This window comes from Sphaerodactylus townsendi, linkage group LG06 (assembly GCF_021028975.2).
Source record: "Sphaerodactylus townsendi isolate TG3544 linkage group LG06, MPM_Stown_v2.3, whole genome shotgun sequence".
NCBI classification, from domain to species: domain Eukaryota; kingdom Metazoa; phylum Chordata; class Lepidosauria; order Squamata; family Sphaerodactylidae; genus Sphaerodactylus; species Sphaerodactylus townsendi.
Window position 1 is genome coordinate 43,230,131 of NC_059430.1, and position 24,601 is coordinate 43,254,731.

Below are 24,601 nucleotides of genomic sequence, written 5' to 3' on the forward strand. Positions count from 1 at the left end.
GTCCCTGGTTTGCCAAGCTCCCTGATATAGTAGGGAGCTATGGATGAGGAAGCAGGAACTGAGATATCTAGAACAAGGTTGGCAGTGTACCCTTGACAAAGCAACAAGAACATCTTATAAGATGTTTATGAAATCCTATGAGATTGTGGTGAAGACCACAACGAAGCAATTCTATGCGGCCTCCATCACGTCCAGTAGCTCTCGCTCAGTGTAATTGTTTAAGGCAGGGGTCTTCAAACTATGGCCCTCCAGATGTTCATAGACTACAATTTCCATGAGCCCTACCACTTGACCATGCTGGCAGGGGCTGATGGGAATTGTAGTCCATGAACATCTGGAGAGCCATAGTTTGAAGACCCCTGGTTTAAGGTAATTGCATCCTTAAAATCCCTTCCTATGGGTTCTAAGAATGCTAGTGATTTGGCTATTGGCTGCAACACTTTTGTGAGCTTTTTTGTGGATAAAGTCTTGACGTTCCTACTGGCCTACTGGCGACATGACCTACTGGCGACACTTACAGTATAGGAATTGGAAGCCCCTTGGCTGTCTTCAGGTTAATTTTTATTCCACTTGAGCCTACTCTCACTGGCTGATGTCAACAAGATACTAGCAGCTGTGAAGTCTGCCACCTGCTTCCTAGATCTGTGCCCATCATGGCTGGTAAAAGCTAGCAATGAAGAGGTACAAGGCCCCCTTTGGAGAGCCAGGGTCTTTTTGACGCTGGCTGCTGTCCGGTGGAAATAACTCCTGGCAGACATTGAGGCCTTGCGGGATATAAACCAATTCGGCAGGGCCTGCAAGACTGAAATGTCCCGCTAGGCAAATAATCAATTATGTCGATCCCAAATAGTAATTTCTTGGCCCCAAAAGTTACACTCCCTCCTCTGTCACCTGTGAAAGTTAGAACTGGAGTGAGAGTGGGACTGATGTATGGCTAAGTTGTTAGTGGCATTGTGTATTTTTATATATTGGAGGATTTTAATTATATTTCTCTGTATTTGTATTGATATATTTTGGTAAGACTGCTTTTAAACCTGTATGTTTAGCCACCTGGAGTCCAGCCTTAATCAGGTAGGGCAGGATTTCAAATCAAATCAATGAATAAAATGAATATTCTTATCTGCAGATCTCTTTTAGGGTTTGTAAAAAAAGAGTTACAAAACTGAGGCTACAATCCTTTTCTGTGGATAATCCCCACTGAGTAAAATAAGACTTATTTTGAATAGACCAGCCTAGCATCAATCCCTGATTTTAACAAGGAATGAAGAACAACCTAAATGAAATTATATATACATTATAAATATATACATTTTAAAATGTTGTGAGTTCTGTAGTTTTATTTCCCCTGTGATTTTTTAAAATAAAAATTTAAATAAAAATTATTACTACTTAAAACGTTCCTAACATTTCACCTGCATCTGTGGATGGCATCTTTAGAGGTGTATCACAGAGAGAAGTCTGTTATACGCTGTGTACAGTGAGAAGGGAAAGTTTAGTGGTGGAGAACCAATCAGTAAGTGTTTGGGTGGAACTTGCTATGCAAAGTGTGGTTGACTGCATTGTAATGTGGGTGGGGTTTTTCAGTCCAGGGAGTGATTCACATTTGCATTCCCTGCAGCAGCAACAATCTTAGTGAATGCAAACCCTGTGTCTGGGTGGAGTCAATTGTCCATGAACCAATATATACCCCACTAAACTATCCCTTCTCACTGAACACAGTGTATAACAGACTTCTCTCTACACCTCTGAAGATGCCAGCCACAGATGCATGTGAAACGTTATGAACAAGATCTACCAGACCATGGCCCCACAGCCCAAAAAACTTACAACCAGTTGAATCCGACTGTGAAAGCCTTCGACAATACATTGTTTAATGCCTGTTTATCAGTTTGCTATTAAAAATGCTGCTTTGAGGCTATTTTAGGTCAGCAAGATGGCATGGGGAAAGGCTGCCTTTATGTCATGATCATCATCTGAAGTGGGTGTACACACAGATGCACAACTTGGGTGGGGGGCCCTCAAGTTCCAGGCACTCCTTGGGGAGGTTGCAGGAAGAGCCCCCACTCCAGTTTTCCTCATGAATCCTACTGGGTGACCTTGGGCCACTCACAATTCTTTCAGAACTCTCTCAGCCCTTCCTACCTCACAAAGAACTTGTTGTGGGAAGGGGAAGAGAAGGCAGTTGTAAGCCACTTTAAGACACCTTAAGGTAAAAAAAAAGCAGAGTATAAAAACCAACTCTTCTTCAGAAAATCTTTAATTTCATACTTTTAATTCAAAGATGACTTATTCTAATAATTAAGGTTTTGAAAATGCAATAAGTTCTTTGTCAGATATGTATTTGATGAAGGGAGCATTGAGTCTCAACAGCTCATATCCCAAAAATCTTGTTGCTCTCTAAGGTACTACTGTATTTGAATCTGGCTGTTCTACTGCAGGTTGACATAACTACTTCTAATAACAATGCAGTGATTTTCAAAAATATCAGAGAGTGGCGTTGTCTATATTAAGAGCTTTTTATTTAAACTTTTGGGCATTCCTCACTGCGTGTCTTATGCCACTCTGTGCCTCAAAACTGGGCAACATCTCTTAGAGACAAGAGCATGGCTAGCCACGCTCAAATTTTGGCTGCGCATCTGTTTTAACTGTGATGCCGCCTCCTTGTCCTATAAAGCCCTTCAGATCTTTTGTCATTCTGAATGGTGGGGCACTATAGAAACAAAAATTAACAAACTAGGCTATTCTTTGGATTATCTGGCCATGCTACCATCCAAAGAGATTTTTCAACTTCTGAAGAGAAGGCTGTTTGACCAGGAACACCAGATCCAACTTAAAAGCTTCCAGGACTTGCTCACCTCTAGCTCTAGTTTCCGTAGAGCAGTGATGTTGGCCCGTTTCAATGCCCTTCTATCAGCCGTATCAACAGGGAGATTTATTAAAACCCCTTACCACCAAAGGCTATGCATATACAATGGGAATTGTGTAGATTCTATAGATCATATTTTACTTTATTGTCCACTTTACGCCATACCTAGAGTTAAATATTTGTCATCCCTGCTACTCAAAAAAGAATATGCATCTGACTTGCAAAAATATTCCTTTCTGTTGGACAACCCCAGTAGTGACGCAAATGATGCAGTTGCCAAATACTTGGATTTGTATATGAAACAGCACTCTAGGAGCAAAACCTGAACTTTAACCTCTTTTTCTTGTAATTCATTTTAGTTTACCTCTATCTAATTAAGTGGATTCGTGTATATAATACCGTGATATTGTTATGCCAATAAAGGTTCTTTGACTTTGAGTTTAAAACTACTTTTTAATGGATGTAATCAACGACTTTTCCAGGAAGGCTCTATAGGTCAAATTGCAGTACAAATAACATGGGTAAATAAAAACATTCATTTCACATCAATGCTTGCCTTGAGTTGTCAGAACAGTGGTATGTGCATCCCTCTTGAACAGAATACACAACCTTTCAAATCACTTTTGGAGCTTTCTCCTTTGTGTGGCTGCTGAACAGACATTTGTTATATTATATTATATTATATTTTGAAGAGGGGGAAATCATTTCTTGAGTAGGGAAAATGGCCATCAGGAAAGGAGCTAAAGCCCCCTCCCCCTGCTGTTTGTTTTCAAGATTATGGCCTCCAAAGGCCACTCTCCTTTGAGATAAATGGGAGAAAGAAACATGAAATTGCATGTGGAATCTACCTTGGCCTTTAGAAATACATGAATTCCTTATAGTGTGCCCATTATATGTATTTCTAATATGGTATCTCATGCTATTGATTTTTCACAGTATTTTTTAAAAATGTACTTGCAAAATTATGGTATCAATGGACATTTCTAACAGAAGAAAGTTGTGAGATTATCACGTTAGTAGTGTGCTGTCCATTAAATGGGGGACATCTGCTCTACTTTCCTTTGTTGGGAGGGGGCACATTTATTTCCATGTAATATTTATATCTCTTTTCTTCTTTAGCTTTCTTTTTCGCTCAGTTTTATTTCTGGCTGATCCAAACTAGATATGAAGTGAATTCACAGAGTTTTTACAATGCAAATGTATATCTTTGTGACAGAGACTTCTGGCAGTCTTGTTAGTGAAGAAGCCATGCAATCCTGATTTTTCCCCTTTCCTTTCTCTCCTAGGTATCTGATAAATGTCACCTTTGAAGGAAGGAATTTGTCTTTCAGTGAGGACGGCTACCAGATGCACCCCAAACTGGTTATCATCCTTTTGACCAAGACAAGAACGTGGGACAGGGTAAGATATTTTTGGTAACTTGCAGACTAGGATTGGGAGATCAAGGGATAGACATGTCCTGGTTCCAAGAAGTAGAAAGTCCTGCTTTTCTTAACAGCTCAGTGGATTATTTGGAAAAGCTGGTTACTGAATTAAATGAATAACACATGTACTTTCTCCATTAAGGCAACATCTCAATTAGTTTGCCTGAAAATTCCATAGGGTTCTTCCATTGTTTCCTTCAGTATGAACTTTCTGTAGTTTATAGACCTGTACACCGTAGTCCAGGAGGAGCTGAACTTGACCGAGGCGGATCGGCGCTGCTGGTGTTGTTAGATCTTACCGCTTAAGCCGCTTTGATGTGCAGCTGCGACCACGATCTTTGAAAGCCTACCGCCTGGCAGTTCTCTGGGGTGCGCAGGCACTGTCCTTCAGTGGATGGCTCCTTCAGTTTCTCGGGACCCGGACTCCAGCAAGTGGTATTAGTGCGGGGACCTTCAGCCTCCCGAAAGTGCCCACTTCCAGTGTGGTGTACCTCAGGGGAGGCGCTTGTTGTCCCCGGGCTGTTATTCTAACATCTATATCACGACCCCTTGCTCAGTTGGTTTGGAGACTTTGGGCTGACCTGTCATCCAATATGCTGATGACACTCCAGCTCATTCTGTTCGATGGAGGGGGAACAGTCATCGCCCCTGTAGCTCTCCAGCATTGTTTGGAGGCCCGGTGGCTGGTTGGTTGAAGCAAGAGCAGGTTAAAACTGAATCCATCGAAGACAGGAGATCCTCTGGCTGGGCTCGGGGAGGTGGGGATTTCCAGCCGCCCGGTGTGGGGAGGGGGGGCTACATTGGCACCGGCCTCCTCCGTCCGTAGCCTGGGGGGTCCACCTGGATTACGCTCTCTTTCAATGGGAGACCCAGGGTGGCCCATGTAACCCGTTGGCTGCGTTTTTTCATCCATCCGGCAAGCCCGACGGCTGGCCCCTTCCTCCTTCACCAAGCCGAGGCCATCTGGCCACTGTAGTCCACGCGCAAACGGTCACCTCAGGCTAGACCACATTGCAACTCGCTTCTATCGCGAGGCCTTCCCTTGCGGCTGATTCGGGAAATTAAAACTGGTTCAGAATGCGGGCGTGCTCGCTTCTGCTCACAGGAGAATTGCAAAAGCCGCTTAATGAGATCATATTTAAGCCTGTGTTGCGCCGCCTCGCACTGTGGTTGCCGGGCGAAGTTGAGTTCGAATCATCTTCAAGGTGTTGAGTATTGACCTTTAAGGCCTTAGCGGCCTGGAGACCTCCCGGTACCCTACGGCAGACCGCTCTTGCCCCATCGATCCCAAACCCGTACCCTTCTGCGCTGCAGCAGGAGGGGCCAAGCCTAGGTGATCCCTCGGCTCCTTCAATGATGCGGCTGGCCTCCCACTCCGGGCCATGCAGAGAGCTTTTACAGCTCTGGCCCCTGCCTGGTGGAACACTCTACCTCCAGCTTCACAGCGAGGCCCTGCAGGGATGCTTAATGATTTCCGCCAGGGGCCTGCAAGAGACAGTGAGTTGTTCCACCCGGGCTTTTGCAGAGTCCGGCCCGTAGCACGCCTCTCTCTTAACATCCTGTGGACCCTGCTGTCTCTCCTCTCTTCTTCCCCTCTCCCCCCTTTAGGGGATGTATTGAAATGGGACGCCATCAATATACCTGGCGTTAGAACGGCTGCATTTTAATGCGACGGGGTTGGTTTTAAGTAGATATAGAGCCGTTATTTACTGACTACTGGTTTTCTTGGGCTGGATTTACCGTTTGTTCACGTAGCCCTGAGGCCAGCCCTTCGAGGAGGCGGTTTATTAATAATAATAATAATAATAATAATAATAATAATAATAATAATAATAATAATAATAATAATAATAATAATAATAATAATAATAATAATAAATAATGCGGTGATTTCCTTTCAACTTGCTGGCTGGAAAGTTATTTCCGTAAAGTTATCGAGAGACCACTTATATGTTATTTACATCTGGATTATACTCTTTCTTACCGTGGAACTCAGCATTCCCATTTCAGCCATGATATAAGTGAGCTGTGTAGCTGATGGGTATGGTGATGTTTTACCAAGTCATGTTTTCTCTAACCCATGGATCCATCCAATTGTGACCATCTCTCCTAAAGATATGATGACTGTAGTTCTAAGCAGTTAAGCTGCTTGAGTCATATTGAAGTCAATAAGATTTAAACAACTTCATGGAAAATTCCTCTTATGGCAGTAATCCTTATACATAATTGCCTAAGGGATGGAATGTCCGATGACAAACACCCAACCAATGAGTGTGTAGGGCTCAAAACATTCCACCCCATTCCTGTTCACCTTCCCCCAACCCAGGACCCTCCCCTGCCCCAAATAATATAGGCTGCTCTCCTGGAGGGGAGAAGGAGGAGAGGGTCCCCTGCCCTCCTTCCCTCCCTCCTTCCTTGAGCCCATTTTATTTTAATTTAAAATGGCCTTTAGTTCTAGTATTTCATATTTGTTGAACTAGCTATGTTAAGATCCTTGAACTGTAAACTCATAGAATAGATGCCCTGAGATAGTTACAGCTCATTCAATATTGATAATAAATGCAGAAGCTATATGCAATCAGGCCAGAATTACTTAACCCTTTGCAGAATAAATGGTCTATGTTATGAACTTATTGAATGTATCCATGTTATACAACTCTGCTCATCTCTGTTGTGGCCATTTCTGAAGAGTATTCAAATATGAAACCCTCATAGCGATTTTACTGTAAAAGTTTCAAAAAAACAAGATATATTTTTATCATCTAAAACTGCAGCATGAAACCCCTTTCTCAGATCTTCTCTCTCCCCCCTCCCCAAATAGAGTAATTAACTATCTGGGAAATCAAGTGTGAACAATTGGAAGGTTGCTGCTTTCCTCCCTGCTTATGTTGAATCATGTTACCCTACCTTTCAGATCACTTGGAAGTTGCTACTGATCCCACCTGCACCTCTATATCAACTTCATAATGAAACGAAACTTCCCATATCACATTCTGATAATTCTGGTTTTATCCAGCTAACTTGAAAGCTCCTTTTGATGCTTTTTTCTAATTTACAATGACTACATACACATTTGCTAGACTTGGCCACAATCAGCTGCCTTCTGTCCTGGCCAAAAAAGCTGATGGTTTTGAGATGCCAAATGATAGGTGATCTAAACAAGACATGGACAATGTAGTACCAGTATACTTGTGATAGAACACTTTCCCTAGCAAATCCCTTAGTTTCAGTGACTTCATGTGCATTGTAAAGAGAATGACAGAAGGAACACTCCCCACAAGAAAAATGGTGCAGACAAGTGGATAATGTGTGATCAGCTAAAACCTTTTGTGATTTCTTTGGAAGGAATAGACAGTCTAATCAAGTGTTGTTTGATCCAACCGGTGGAATATGTATCCCTTGTGAGTGGCATTTGTGTTGAAGATGTTGATGGATCTGGTCTCAGCAGATGGAACATGTGATTTTGTCTCATTGCTAAAAGATAATAATTCATATACTCCAAGGTTCTATCAGTTTCATGGAACTTTCTGAACCATCTGCAAATACCCTTCTGTCTCCTCAGTGCTTTCTTGCAAAAACGAAACAAGGCCCTTTCCGCATGGGCCAAAAACGACGGCCTGGGGGCGGTAAAAACGCCGCCCCCAGGCCGCCGTTGTTGGCGACACCTGGCTTGGCGCTGCCTGCAACGCAAGCAGCGCTGATCTGACAGCGCTTCCCAGGCGTCAGGCCGCCCTAAACCAACTAACCCTTTAAAGGGGTTGTTGTTAGGGGAAAGCGTCTTCCCTGCGGCCTTGATTATTGAACCGCGCCGCCCGGATAACTACGCTTCGGTCTCCCTGGCCCGTCCATTCACCTTGTCCCCGATAAATCAAGCCAATGCTGGCCCGTCGAAGCCCATTAGTTGCCACGCTGTCTTCCGACCCCTGGAGGTACCTTGAGGGCGCTAGCGATGGGCTTTGACGGCCAGCAGGCTGCATTAACAAATAGCTAAGAACAAGGTGAAGTGGGATCGAGCCAGGGAGAAGAGGCGACTCTGTCGCGGAGCCGCCTGCCGTTCATTGCCGACCTCTGCCGACGACGCTTCGCATGCGAGCGACCTTAGCCTACGACTGACGGCGGAATTCTTAAGCACAAGCGATGGAAGGCGACATTGTGTGGGAGTGGGGCCGTCTTGATGGAAACGGCCCAAGAATATGCAGAGCTTCCAATGATCCTTTTCTTAAAGCAACTTTTGCTAGTATACATGATCTATGTATGCAGGCTGCAGAAAATTTCTCTTTGATTGCCAATGGCGCTGGCCTTTTTTATTTGCTTATTTTGCATATAAACTATTGATTTGGTGTCTTAACTACTCAGTTTTGACCTAGTAGCAATCCTAATCCACTCACCTAGAGAATAAAGTTTTACTGCGGCTGAGAAAGTCTAGCACTTTAAGCTGCCTGAATGGGAGACTCCTGGGATATATATGCATTCAGTTTTGAACTCTTTACAAATAGAGCAAGGTTGAAGTACAGTAAATAAATCAATGTAAATCCTGTTTCTTTTGGAAATGTGACAATTTTCACACAACTAGTCATATTGATCTTTGGGTTTAGACGCTGTATCTTCTTAATGATGCAAGAGCAAATTTCATACTAGATAAATACTTTTATCGGAAGTACTGGTTATATGTAAATACTTCCAGGCCAACAAATATCTTCCTTTTTTTTTTCAAAATGGTAATTGCATATTCCTAGTGGCTCACCCCAGTTAGTAAGTGGGCTGCCTCTTTTTGCACAAGTTGAAGTTTCTGTTCACAAATATTATGCCACCAGTATGCTAGAAGTCACAGTTACCACCTCCAAGGCCCCTTCGGCACATACAGAATAATGCACTTTCAATCCACTTTCAGTGCACTTTGCAACTGGATTTTATTGAGTGGAATAGCAAAATCCACTTGCAAACCATTGTGAAAGTGGATTGAAAGTGCATTATTCTGCATGTGTGGAAAGGGCCCAAGTCTTTGCAAGGATCACAAAGACCTGTAAGTACCGTATATACTCGAGTATAAGTTGACTTTTTCAGCACGTTTTTAATGCTGAAAAAGCCCCCCTTGCCTTATCCTCGAGTATATACGGTAATTCCAAGATGGCCGCCGGAGCTGTCACACACCGAGAAATGAGATCACACCAGCTGTGGCAGAAGCATTTTGCCTGCGTCCTATTTTGAGTATTAAATTCACCATTCCCTTTTGTGTTTTTAAATAAAGCTAGGCTTGTAAATCCTATAGCCTGGATAAAGCCACAGTCTTTACAATTAGAGTTGCTCCATTGGCTCTGAATGCCTTGTTAGATATTTGTGCCCTTGAAATTTGTGTTCTGACAGGCATGGCATCCTCTTGGAGAGAGATTTCATTGCACTTGTTTAAAGACTGCAAAATGCAAGTCAAGATTTGCTACTAGTAAATCAGGTCCAGCTGAGTTTTTGTTCAAATTCCTCTCTGTAAAGCAGTACAAATTAAAACTGAAAAGAGAGGGTCTTACAGTTCTAAGGACAGAAATACCCTCTGTGGTATTTAGCAAGTGTGGTAGGACACAAGGGACACTGTTGATTTTCCTAATGGCTAAATCTTCCCTGAATAAAAGATGTCCCTGAACATACAAGGATAAAAGTGTACACTGTTCACAAGGTGGTGCTAGCAAACAGTATCTGCTTCCTTTAAAAACTGCCTTGCTTAATGACATTTTTAAAATTCTAGTGAGCCATTTTTGAGGGAGGCCTTGTGGGTACTCACAGTCTTTGGCATGAAGCAGCCAGGCAGTTTCCCTTCTTGCTTTCATCCTGTTCATCCTCTGATCATGAAGATTGCTTTTAGTCAACTTTTCTTACAACCAGTGAGATACCTTCATGAATTTTATTATTTATTTATTTATTTATTTATTTACTTACTTACTTACTTACTTACTTACTTACTTACTTACTTACTTACTTACTTACTTACTTACTTACTTACTTACTGCCCACCCCCGGAGGGCTCTGGGCGGTGTACAATGTAAAACAAAATAACAAAGAGAACTCGATCAGAAAATATTAGTAGAAATATAGAACGGCTCTAACATTAAAATAACTAAACCCATTTAAAATGCAGCAATAAACTATAGATAGCGTCCAACAGTCTAAAAACCCCACCCTTGGAGAGGGGAACGGCGGGTCCCATAGATGCAATAGGGACCACCTAACGTAGGAGAAGAGGTATCTATCTGTCTATTTTATTGGTATCTATTTTATTTTTGAAATTTACCAGTAGCTGCTGCATTTCCCACCCTAGATTTATATTCAAGTCAACAAGTTTCCCAGTTTTTTGTGGTAAAATTAGGTGCCTCGACTTATATTTGGGTCGACTTATACTCGAGTATATACGGTAAATCTATATACATCTGACAATTTGTATTGGCTGATATGCATTTGTTTTATCCAGAAGTGCCAGCATAGTTAGAGTTGGAGCATAAATTTAACAAGGAAATTGTCAAATACCATTTTTTAAAATGCTGTGATGCAGCTTTCTAAGTAGAATCGAATGCATCATATGCTGCTGCATCCTGTTTAATCTTAAAATAATTGTTGTTTTCTATAAGAAAAAGCTGAAAATACTCCTTGGCAGAACATTGTTACACCAAATCTCAAGGATGCATTATCTCAGCAGGGTCTTCAGTCTTTTAATAAGTTATGAGAATTTTTTTATTAGATATTTGTTATTCTAGTGTCTCTACCAGAAGACAGAAAGCATTGAAAATTTCAACATTTTGCCGACCTTCATTAGTAGGACAAGTCTCCTTGGGGCTTTCTTGAGGAAAACTAGTGCATATCGCATGTCTTATTTTTCTCCCTTTCTATTATACTTTTTTTCTCATGAAGGATTGTTTTTCTCTGAAGTGATGCTGTACAAAAGGAGTCAAAAGAAATGGAAAAGGGGCTTTACCATGAAGACCAGTCCATATAATCAGTGCAGAAGACTGTTTGACTGCGCTGATTCCTTATTCCACACATATTTGTTATTCTAGTGTCTCGTATCTGCGAGACCGCATCACCCCATATGTTCCCACACGGCCTCTTCGCTCAGCAGAGGCCAATTTACTAGTGGTCCCCGGCCCCTCGATGATGCGGCTGGCCTCCACACGGGCCAGGGCCTTTACAGCCCTGGCCCCGGCCTGGTGGAACGCTCTTCCACCAGCTGTTCGGGCCCTGCGGGACCTTGGTGAGTTCCGCAGGGCCTGCAAGACGGAGCTGTTCCGCCGGGCCTTTGGAGGGACCAGCCGCTGATAGTGCCCCCCCCCTGCTTTGGCTCTTCCATCTGGGCCTATAACATCTGCGAGACCTGCCGTTCCTCCCTCAGGAGAAGAATTTGATATTAGGTTATCGGGCGCCACCTACATGTATTTTTTACTTGTACTAAATGCTACTGTTTAGCTTAATCTCGCTGCTTTTATAAGTTTTAATCGATTATACTGGTTTTATGACTGTATTTATTATATATTGTGCACCGCCCAGAGCCCTTCGGGGACGGGGCGGTATATAAGCCTAAAGTATAAATAAATAAATAAATAAATATTTGGGATTTTAAAAAAAGGAATGATCCTTTTAACAAGTTCTGCACTTTATCTAGAGGTTTATATAATGCATGGGCTTTGATCAGAAAGTGGCTGATTTTACTGACTTTGTATAAAATGTTGAATTTTTATCCTCCAATTTGCTAAATGTAGAGTCTTTTGGTTCAGTATATTGCTGAAGAGATTTAAAGTGATGTTTTCTTTCAGTCTTTTAGCACTGATAGAGAAAAAGAAATCCAATTCCAGGAAGAATTAGAAGATTAAGATAGAATATGGGAATAATCATTCACCAGATTGTTTTGTGAGCTTGGGCAAGACTCTCTAGTGTAGCTGAATTACCCACAGCTTACATGTGTGGCATGATTCTCCTTATATCACATTAAAGATAACTGTATTAGTGATCGGCATGAAGAAGGATATACCTAGTCTAACTGTTCTAGTTAGAAGTTAGGGTTCTATAGATGATTGATCTATGTAAACTCTGACTCATCTGGTTACATCTGGGAAAACATTATCATCTCCGTGTTCTATCATATCAACTGCCAGGTGGTATGATATCTTACTTTGGCCATATGACATATCTTTGTGAATTTATTATTAATTAAGGCTAGTTGCACTCTCATATTTTCCTCTCTGGAGAATTTGCGACTTGTGAATCCAATTGTTATAACTGCTGGAAATACAGTAAAGATTTACTGAATCTTTTTGATCCAATCTCGCTGTTATCTATGTGGTTTTGCTGAGCACAAAGCACTTGTTTAAGATTATAGCGATTTTTTTTTAAATGCAGGATTAGGTATGTCTCAAATTTGTAGAAGTCAGCTTTCATTGCTGTCATTTGGCAATTTTATAATTGTTTGCATCTGTTTCAGTTTCGTCTGGCAGCCCCAGTTGTTCAGTGTGTTGTCTCTGGGACTTCATCCTCCAAGGTCCTAGTTAGGCTCTGATTCTATGAGAAATTATAACCACCTCCTTACAACCCATCATCTCCAACAATCTTGTCAATTGGGAGAGAAGCCAGGGGGCTGTGCATTTCAGGCTTTACCTTACATGTTTGAGAGATCCTGGGGCTGGCTAGAATGTCGTCTGAGACTTCTGTCAGGGTTGCTTTTGAGCTGACCTCCTTTTCCAAGCCTTCTAAATTCAGACCCTCAGGTTCAAGGTATGTTTGTTAGTAGCATTGGTAGTTTCCTGAGCCCCTGGGCTTTCATCAAAGAAGTCTGTTCTCAGCTATTCCTGCTGGTTCAACTGTTTTAGGATTCAACACTTTAAGGGCCCTGAACTAACCATACAAAACATGTTGTAACCTCTTACATTCTTAGTTTGAATAAAATAGGTGATATATGGCTTGTTAAACATGGTTGGCTCCCTGTTATCCCTGGAGAGTGCAGCACAGCTCTTTTGGAGCTCGGATGCCTCTGTAGTATACTGAGATGGAACGTACTGATGTGCTCTACAAATTTTGTGTTCTCTACAGCTGCTCAGACACTTTAGTTTAAAAATTATCTTTTTTACTAAGTGAAAATCACCATTTAGAAGAATCTTGTGGAAATCCCTGCTAGCACATCAGTAGATATCATGGGATTATCAGTTGCATTTAATGTTGCATTTAATGTTCCTTCAGACTGTTCTTCCGCATTATTCTGTCATACAGTAATGGGGCTGGTCCTTATGGTTTCATCAGTTTGATCAGTTAAAGTGTCTAATTACTAAAATTTAGCCTAAAGCAGAATTTGCAATGAAATTGCAAGTTCCTCTTTAGCCAAAGACTTTTGAGAGAAGCTATGAATGCTATTGTTAATATTAGCAAAATGCTCAAGGAACACAAATTGAAAAGGATCTGCATTAATGGAAGTGTGTTTGTGTAAACCAGGGGTCTGCAACCTGCGGCTCTCCAGATGTTCATGGACTACAAATCCCATCAGCCCCTGCCAGCATGGCCAATTGGTGTAAACAAAGGCTCTGTACAATAGATTTGTGGTAGTATCACTCAAGCCACTTTGTCATAGGGCAATAAATGTCCTCAGGCAGATCTTGCCTATTGCAACTACTAACACTTTTTAATACTTGTGTAATTTGGATGCATTCTCTGAAGCTTAACGCATAAAAGTCTATTTTAGAGCAAATGTAGCTCCACTCCCTTCATTTCCATTGTATAGGATGTTGCTAATAATGTCTTGTTAAAAGTGTTCTTTTACATATACATAGTTCACAGATTGCCAGATTTAGCTTCTGAGTCAAAAGAGAACATGTATGGTAACAAGGATGGGAACAGCATGTTGTGTGCACCCCAGTTGGTTCTGTAAGTGATTGTTGAGGATTTTGCCAGTGATAGACATAACTGAGCATAGACAACATCAGTGGCAGTAAAAGTTTTTCACCCATTTGAGAGCCCACTAAACAGGTGGAGGAATGACAGTAGTGTAGAAGTAAAAATTTAGAATTTAGAATTATTTCTCAAAAGAAACAATCAGGTTTCAGCTAGGGGAGGGGGGAGATGGTAATGCCAGATATCACTGTTCTGTTAGAAGATATAAAGAGAAATGGTGTGTAGCGATTATTCCATGCTTTAAGTAGTTCAATGGGAGGTTTCTGATTTCACCTGCCTGCAAGTCAGGTGAATTTTATCATCTAATACCAGGTAAGTAAATATTTGTGGGGTTTGAGCAGTGAGGAGAAAATGCTATTTATCATCTGTTTATAAACAAGTGTTTATAATCTTAGCATTCAGAACTGGAATTTTTCATGTGTGTGTGCAAAGGGCCATCAAATTGCAGCCAACATATGGTGACCCCAAGGAGTTTTCAAGGCAAGAGACTTACAGCAGTGGTCTGCCACTGCCTTTCCCTGCATAGCAACCCTAGTACTCCTTGGTGGTCTCCCATCCAATAAATAACTATAGCTGATTCTGATTTGTTTCTGAGATCTGATGAGATCAAGCTAGCTTGGATCATTTAGGTCAGGGCTAGAAGTCTTTTAAAGTTTATTTAAGAGAGAGAGAGAGAGAGAGAGAGAGAGATGGTAGGTGCTTAAGGCTGCTTGAATATTATTCCAGCCTTAGCCCTTTGACCTTCAAGGAAGTACTTTTTCTGTAATGAGAGCTTTGGGGCCTAAGCCTGCGTGAGCATGACATATCCATCCCCCTTCCATTTCCCCGATAAAGTCGGATTGTATAGGGAGCAACTTATCTGGATGGCAAAAACTCTGAACATAGATTATAAAACAATGAGCTGGACCTCATCTGACCCAACCATGGACATTTTGTATACATCTGACAATGGTCCAAGTGTTTTGTCCATGACTAAGGACATACCAGATATTGTGAATGTGAACTGGTCTAAGCTGGCCTTGGGTTATTCCTCCACTGGAAAAGTGGAGAATATGTATAAAATTAAGCAGGAGGGCTGTGATTTGTTGTTTCACCATCCACCAGCTAAGTATATGATAACAGAAATACACCATCCTGGCACAGGGCTGGCATACACTCTGCCCTTGTGGACAAGGAGGGTATAAAACTGGATAAGCTTGGTAGAATATTCTACTCTTCAGGATCATTGGGCTTAGGATTTCTCATGTTTTAGCCATTATGAACAGGTACCAGGTTATTCTATGGGACTGGATAACCCACTATATAGACTTCCTGCTGGAAAAAAGGAAGTCCCCAACAAAGATTCTGCAAACTGAAGACAATAGCTAAATGTAGATAATCATGTGGCAGATATTTGCAGTGAAACAATGGTATCATTTGTTATGTTACATAGGCATTCTTAGTTAAGGCTATCAGCCCTGCTGCAGGACACCACAGCAACAACAAGATGTGCCTTTGGGGTTTCCCCCCCTTTGCAGGGAAAATCTTCTTTAGTGAGCAAACAGATGCAGTTCTAGACAGAATAAGAAAAAGTAAATAAACAGCAAGATCCCTGGGAATAACACCTCAACTGTCTGCTTCCTTTAAGCAAATGTACTTCTCTAAGTATGAACAGCACTACCAGATATCTTATATCAGACCCCTCCTTTTAGTCAAGAAGAGCAGTTCCATTAATCCTTTTCTATCCTGCAACAACAGAAGAAATCCCAATTTAGCCAAAGGAACAAGAAGGGGGCCACAGTACCTTCCATGTTTACCAAAACTATCATGTTTTGGTGATAGTTGCCCGCTAAGCATTCCAGGGTTGCAACTTATTTCCCTACTTGGATGACTGGTTATGATTCCTGGTGGATGATTCCAAGGACACACTATCAGAACATATTTCTTTAACTATCTGTACTTTGGAAAATTTAGGCCTCATGATCAGTTCTGAAAAATCTAACTTATGCCCAACATAAGATGTTGAATTTTTGAATCTCATTTTAATTCAATCTTTTGAATCTCATTTTAATTCAATCTTGACTAAGGCATACCTTCCATTACAGAGGGAAATGGCCATTTGCAAGCTGGTACACAAGTTATCTATCGATAGGTTCCAGAAAGCATTGTATATGCAGAGGAAGTCTTGTGGCTTCCATCACTTCACTGGTCTCAGATATTAGGCTACACATGAGATCCCTTTAGAATTGGTTCCTGCAAAAGTTTAATACCAATTCAGTGGGTGAAACGATCAGTCGCAAGGCCAATTATTAATTCTTTGGCTTGGAGGGCTGATCAAGACCAATTATTACAGGGTATCCCACTGGGTGTCCATCACCATTATTTACAACTTTTTACAAATGCCTCCCAATCTGGTAGGGGAGCACATTGTCCATGAAATGGTTTTCATGCAAAGTGGTTGTGGTCACTGGTTGATTCTATATTTCATATTAATTTATGGAACTCAGGGCTGTAAGAGTCACTCTTATTTCCTTTTCAGATGTTGTATCTGGGAGGTCTCTGCTGATCGCCACAGACAACCCCCCAGCAAAATTTTACATCCCCAAGGAAGTGGGCACAGGATCACTAGCACTATACAAAGAAGCATGTTGTAGTTGGCAGTACACTATCCATCATCATACTGTGTTAACAGCCATATACATAGCGGTTTGTAGCTTCTGGGTGGAATTTTTGCTACTGCTTTTAAGGTCCCATTATATATGGATAGTTAATTGACAGTCACTGTGTGCTGTTATTCCAGATCACATTCACTAACAAATAATCAGATTTTTGATGGAGATTCCCATACGGCTGTCATGACATATCTAGTTTTATATGTAATGTTAATTCATTTTCCACTGCCTAAATGATACTTCACTACTACTCACATTGTCCAAACTCATACCATCTCTGGGAGGCAGAATGACATATCTTAAATGGATAAAGAGATGTAAGTATTTAATTGAAATAAGCCACTTAGAGGAGAATGCTTATTTCATACACATTGTTCTGAACAGACAGCTCAATTCCTGCTTTTAAACACTTCTATGTGAGACAGCACCAATTAGAAATTACTGACTGTCCCCTCACAAGTGCCACCACCAGCAGCAACCTTTCTGCATGAACTCTAAAAGTTGCTTCATAAGTATGGCCAGACCTAGACATCTGCTTAGGGATCCACTGGTGAGGGGCAATGGCTCAGTGATAGTGTGTCTGCTTGTCATGTAGAGGGTCCCAGGTGCAATACCTGGCAACTGCAGTGAAAAGTGTTGGGTAGGATGTGATGTGAAAAACCTCCTCCTGAGACCTTGGAGAACTGCTGCCAATTGGAGTAGAGACAATACTAACTCTGGTAGACTAGTTCTTTGATTCAGTATATGGCAGCTTCATGTGTCCTCTGGTTTGTACTGTAATCAGCAGTTCTTTTTGATGCTTTCAGTTTTTACACGTTGTTTTTAACTCACTGACATGGATGGCCCAGATTAGCTTGATCTCATTGGATCTCAGAAGCTGGTTTGTACTTGGATGGAAGACCACCAAGGAAGGAATTCCAAGGTCACTATGCAGGGAAAGGGAATGGTATATTACCTGTATTAGTCTCTTGCTTTGAAAACCTACTGGGTGCCATAAATCAGCTCCAGTGTGATGGCACTTTACACTTTAAACAGTTCTTAACTAAGTTTTTGTTTTGTAATGGCTAGAAAGCATGCTACATTGTAAAATTACTTACTCTTTCTACCTTGCCTTAATAACACTATTGACCAATTACTCAGTCCAGATGAAAAAGTATTCAATTATGAGCCTGTGTGTACTTCCTACCTTACAGAACTTCTAATTCTCTTATTGTGGTCCAGAATTCCCTGGAGCTAGAAAAATTCTTAAGTGCGAGGATCTGTCACCACCAACCAAGATCAAGTTAATTGATGCCATAGTATTCTCTGTTACTATGTATGGGTGTGAAAGCTGGACATTGAAGAAATCAGACAGGAAGAAAGTTGATTCCTTTGAAAAATGGTGTTGGAAGAGAGTTTTACTGATACTGTGGACTGCGAAAAGGTCAAATAAGTGGGTTCTAAATCAAATCAAGCTGAACTGTCCATAGAAACTAAAATAACTAAACAGATACTATCATAATTTGGTTGCATTATGAGAAGATAAAAGCAATTGAAAAGACAGTAATGTTATGAAACATGGAAGGTAGCAAGACAAGAGGGAGACCCAACATGAGATGGAGTGGCTCTATTAAGAAAGCCAAAGCCTTCATTTCACAGGACCTGAGCAACACTGTTAACCATAGGATGTTTTGCAGGACATTGATTCATATGGTCACCCTGAGTCAGAAGTGACTTGACAGCATTTAATACACACAGAGAGTTTCAGTTTCAAGGTTATATGAGAGCTGTGCTCCCTAGACTGTGATCATCTTGAAAAGAGTATTGATACAGTATGTCATGATTGTTTTGAACAAATCTTTTGGAAACCTTCATCCTTTACCTTGTAGTATATCAAAGAGGAGAGGCTGTGGCTTATTGGTACAGCATCGACTTTGCATGCAGAAGGTCCCATATTTAGTCGCTTGAATCTCCAGTTTTTTTCAAAAATAGATGGTGACATGAAAGATCTGTACCTGGGATCCTGAGAACCTCTGCCAGTTACAGTAGGTGATACTGCCCTTGAAGGACCAATGTTCTGACTCCGCATAAGGCAGCTTCATGTGTGTTCATAGGTTAGCTTGCTTTGCAAGACTGTTTCTCATTGCCAGTTTTTGATTTTGATGAACCCCATGTGCATATCAGGGGATAAATAGAAATATGCTTTCCATCAAAGCTCCATCACTTAACAAACGTTTCTTCCCTATTCCCCTCATACTTCATTTGTCTTGGTCTTCATTTTCTTCTAACACAACACAACATTGCATTCCACTTCTTCAGGCCTGGGGCATTCACCCAGATAGAAAGTTTGGGACTCTTGTCTCTATTTTCTTTCAGTGGTTTTTCAGGCTTTCCAAACCATGATTCTTACTGGCTGAGAGTCCAATGTACATCTTTCCTGAGTGAGGCCAGAATCATTCCATGTGCTCTGAGGAATTTGCAAGTCTGGAATTCTTTCTACAGACCTGTTTACCCTTCTTCTGTCACCTCTATCTCCCATCCAGCCGTACCTACTCATTCTACCAGCTCTAGTTTACAAAACATAGTAATTGTTTCACCCCTGCAATGTATGTAGTGGGTGAATACCAGCCAATCTCATGCCCTTTCCCAACTGAGCTACAGGCAGCTAGTCAGATTCCTGAAATTTAAGGGTATTCAGTCAAAAGCCATGATAGTAATTGATAGATGTGTAAAAAAGATGTGAATTACAGCTGTTATTTATGAGCATGCATATTTGAGAATACAGACTAGAACAGCATCTGGGAGATCCATGAATCTGTCTCTCCTTCCTATTATTGATAAGTAGCTGCTATTGGGCTCTCTGATTCACATCAAAGTCAAGTGGGAGGTTCTTTCAGCTCCTGTTTCCATGCTATTTTTGTAATCTCCATTGCCTTCTCCCCCTGGGGGCTGTTTGCCCACTGGAGGAAACACTCTTAATACTGCCTTATGATTTCTCCAGATGGACAAATAGCAGCCCTGGGTAGAAACAGTTTAGGATCATGATAATGACCTGAGGGGAGGAATGAAGAACACAATCCTCTGTGGTGCAGTTGCAGTCAGAATGGTATTTGTTGATAAACAATACAACAGAGGTCCATTTTCTCAATCTAAAGCAATATCTAACTTTATCCTGAGTTTAATTTAGGATCAAAACAAACATAACACTGAGAGGCCTGTATCTATATCTTCCACTCACATATTTTTTAAAGTATGGGACCCAATTCGAAATTGGGGCCATTCCATAGGGGATCAAAACATTTCCATTGCAACTTTGCAACTTTTTCCATCTTAAAAAAGTTCAGGTGCTGCAATTTCCCCTCATGGCTTTTTATCATTATAAGGCACTCTGAATATTTCTTGTACCTTTGCTGCAAAAAGAGGAGTCATTTCTGTTTTGGCCCTTAATTGTAGATCTTGGAGAAATTGTTAGATCATGCCTACTTCCTGTGTGCCTTTTGTCTGTCTGTCCGTCTAATAGTCAGAAATGGCCCATATATTATGGCTCAATGAATCTGCACAATGGGGCTAGGGACAGACAGGGGTATTATTCTAGAAGTCTGGGTGAAGAGTCATGTTTGCAGAGAAACATAATTTAAATAATTTAAATGCTACCATTTAACATAATTTGAATACTTCTCTCAGGAATGGTACTAAAACCTTCTGGCAGATAGTTGCAGGTTCTTTCTTTTCTTGAATCCAAGCTCCAGTTTATGTTATACCTGCACAAGTCTGGGAAGACCATTTCTGTTTGTTTTTCTGATGCCAATAACAGCACCTATGATGATAAGAATACCAGTATCAAAATATTCTTTGAAATTCCATGCTTGGATCCAGTATCTGTTAGAGAAGCTGTTGAACTGATAACACACCTTCAAAATGAAAAGACATCTGGCACTGATAGTGTGCCAGCTGAATTACTAAAAACCAGTGTTCACTGGAGGGCTCCATAGCTGGCCAAATTTTTCACCAAAATTAATAACTCTGGTAACATTTTGGTTAACTGGAAGAACGCAATTGTCATTCAAATCTTTAAAAAGGGTTCTCTTTCAGACTCTGGGAGCTACAGGTCTATCAGTTTGTTTTCATTCATAGGAAAGCTCTTTGCTTGCTCTCTGTCCAATAGTCTCATTCCTTTTTGGAGGAGAATAACATCATTTCAGATGTACAAGCAGCCTTTAGGAAAAATTATTCCATCTTACATAATTGTATGACCCTTTCTCATTTAGCTGAGAAGTACTGTGGGTCTCTCTGTGTGGCCGACTTTTTGTGGCCTTCATGGATTTGAAGGCTGTGTTTGATTCAACCCCCAGGTCAAAACTCTGGCAAAAGCTGGACAATGGCTTTTCTGACAAGAGACTGTTCCATTTCATAATGGCCTTATACAAAAATAGTCAATTACAAATTCGGTATGATTCGTAAGGTCAGCTCTCCAGAGGTATGCTGATGGACAAAGGGGTAAGACAGGGATGCATCCTTGCCCTGTCTCTGTTCAACCTATTCATTTATGATCTTGCAGAAATCCTGTCAGTCCCAAATGGTCATATGCCAAGAATCAGGATAGGAAAATCCCTGCGCTTTTATATGATGCTGCTGCTATTTTATCACTTACAAGAGCTGGGCTAAACTTCTGCTGAGGAAGTTTCTATCTTACTTTGCATCAAATGATTTAAATATCAGTTATACCAAATCGAAAATTATAGTGTTCAAAAAGAGATTCTGCCAGTGTAATTGGCAATTCAAAGGACATGTGTTAGAACAGGTCAAATGGTTCCAGTACCTTGACCTCTATTTTTATCACCCACTGTCCTGGTCAACTCATAGATCCATCATTTTTTTGGGGAAAGCAGATGCTAGTCAATCTACCATCTTATATTTTTTTTCTATGCAAGGGGTTGTCAATACATTCCAGCTGCCATTAAAGAATATAATTCAAAGATCAACTGCTCTATGCCATACCAGTTTGGATTTTAGGAGCAGAAAATGTATTAGAGGTCTTACAGTCCAAATTTTTAAGAGCACTCCCTAGATGTGTGCCAAATGCAGTGTTATTCTTAGAAATGGGTATTTGGTTGGACTATCTTCTTCATTTCTTTTGCATGTGGGGTATGGCAATTCCCTAAGATCAACCAATTAGAGATTGAGGGATATTTCCTATTCAGAACTATCGTACTATACTCATACTTTTTGTGCTCCTCTGTAAATTGGAATCAAATTTACAGGCTCCTTCCAGATTGTTGAGTATTTAAAGAACCTTAAAGTCCTTAAGTATCACATCTGCTTTGCTAAGGCCAGATCCAATGTATTATCCACTGACATGTTCCAAGGTGGATTAGCAGGCATTCCTTACATCTCTAGACTATGCCCCTGCTGCAAAAAGGATGCTGATACAGTAGAACATATTTTTCTATGTTGCTCAGGATGTTACAACAACAGCTTACTTATTCTATGCTAAAGTATGCTCCTGGTTGCTCATCTCGATTTTATATGAAATTTTTATTAGTAGATAAGAATTTAAGGATATGACTAACAGTTGCTAAGTTTTTATCTGAGATCTTGAGAACCAATTAACAAATTAACAAAGATATATGAGAGTACTGCACATATTTTCTGCTGTGTAGGTGTATGGTATAGGCTGGTCTTCTATATTTTGTATGTTTTCTTTTCTTTTTGTTTGGGTCTGTAGACTGTGTTGAATGAACATATTATTTTCAAAAACATCATTTGTAAAAGAAAAAAAATTATGCCACTCACACGGCCAGGAGTTCGAGCCCACTGTGGGTCAGATATCCTGGCAGTTGACTCATGGTCAACCTCAGCCAGCCAGCCATTCCTTGGTCAGTAAATGAGTACCTAGCACATAGCTAGGGGGTAAAGAATAGCCAGGGAAAGCAATGGCAAACTACCCCAAAAAACGGCTTGCCTATGAAATCACTGCTTGCAGTGGTACCCCAGGGTCGAACACGACTGAAGGGGAAACCTTACCTTTACATATGGTTCTATTTAGAGGATCCATCTAGTTGACTCATGTGCCACTAAACTTCTACAAGCAACCATGGGAGTGGTCTGTCACTACTTCACAATTGAAAGCCATTGTGATCCAGAGATGGCGAGCTTCTCTGCCTTCCCTACCCATTACCACACTTCAGAAAGCAAGACCAAAGAAGTGTTATATGTATTTCCAGAAATCAGACTTAGAGCATATAAATACATTTAATAAATGCATACAAAGATTATACATGTTTGGTTCAGATAGCCAGTTTATAGTAGAGGTGTTAGAGTATCAGACTAGAATTTTAGAAACTTAAATTTGAATCTCCACTCTGCCATGACTCCAGTCTAGTAGCAGTTTCGAGACCAAAAATATTTTTGGGGTATAAGTTTTTGAGAGTTGAAGCTCCCTTCATCAGATGACAAAGGAAGCTTTGACTCTCAGGAGCTTATAACCTAAAAACCTTGTTGGTCTTGTCAGTGCTATATGGCTCTTCTACTTCATGTCAATCACACACTCTCAGCCTAACCTGCCTCACAGGATTGTTGTGAGGGTTATATGTAAGAGAAGAAACAGCGCAAATTGCTCTGAATCCCTACCGGGGAGAAAGACATGGTATAAATGAAATAAATAAATAAATATACATTTGGTTTGATGTCACTAATGCTGAATGTGCTGTGCAGTGGTGTGTGTTTGGGCCTTTCCCCACTTACCTTAAGCCCCGCGCTACTCTCCTCAAGTAGCGCGGGGTCCCCCGGCACTCCCCACGACAGAGCGTGACAAGCGCACTTGGCCGCCTTGACGCTGCCGCTGTCAGCCCCTTCAGCAGCTTGCGGCATTCCTGGCCAGCTGGAGAAAGCGCCAGGGGATACCTTGCTGGCTGTAGCTTGGCGCAACATGGGGAGGAATCCCTGGTGAGTGGGGAAACACCCTTTGTCCCTGTATCTGGGTTGTTGGAGGGTATTTTTTTGCTCTTCTGAAGTATTTTTACTTGTCCTTCAATAATGCTAGAATCTGGAGTTCACTCTGTTGCATTACTTCATAACATTGCTTGAATTTCTGTTCTGCTGCTTATCTCTTACAGATGTAGGCTTTTACAGGTTTGTAATTTTAATGCTCCCTTATTGCCACTTACTTACATCAAGCCTCTGATACCTGTATTCTTGTTGGCTTCATCTGGGCAACAGTTTATGGGCTTATGCCTTGTCCACTGTAGAAGATGATAATAGTGTACATTTTTGTTTCCCAGTTTACCTAAAAGTACCCTAAATGTTTAATGAAAAGTACATACAGGTGTTCTTTCATCATTGATTATTCATGGAGTTAGGGACTAATTCTGTGCTACAAAGCATTGCAGTTAAGAATGGAAAGTAAAACATCATTCAGTATGTGATAGCCATGAACAAAGGCAGAATTTTAGATTAGCACATAATTAATTGAATTGCAATTTTAACCATCAATTAATGACATCAGTTTTAGGAACAAATTCACTCCTTCTCATAGGAAACTTGATGGCTTTGTACCAACTAGCAGGACGTTGAAACAGGGCCTCCTGTAGAAAAGGTATAGGTTTCTGCAGGCTAAGAGGATCGCCCACACTAGTAAGCTGAAAAGTATTGCTATGTAAAATAAACCAGAAGAGGGACAGAAACTGTTCAAAAAAGCTTCCTATGGGAAGATAATGCAGAATCATTCAAAAACCATTGAAGGGTAAAAGCAAAAAAGGAGGAAAATT

At 41.0% G+C, this 24,601-nt stretch overlaps 1 protein-coding gene across 1 annotated transcript in view; it reads left to right on the forward strand.

Annotated features, from left to right (window-relative positions):
• The window catches only part of GRIN2B (glutamate ionotropic receptor NMDA type subunit 2B), a 375,653-nt gene that overhangs the window by 237,095 nt on the left and 113,957 nt on the right, over positions 1-24,601 (forward strand). Inside the window, exon 4 of the mRNA XM_048499864.1 lies at positions 4,153-4,267. Coding sequence (XP_048355821.1) covers positions 4,153-4,267 — 115 coding nt within the window. The remainder of the gene's footprint in view (positions 1-4,152; positions 4,268-24,601) is intronic.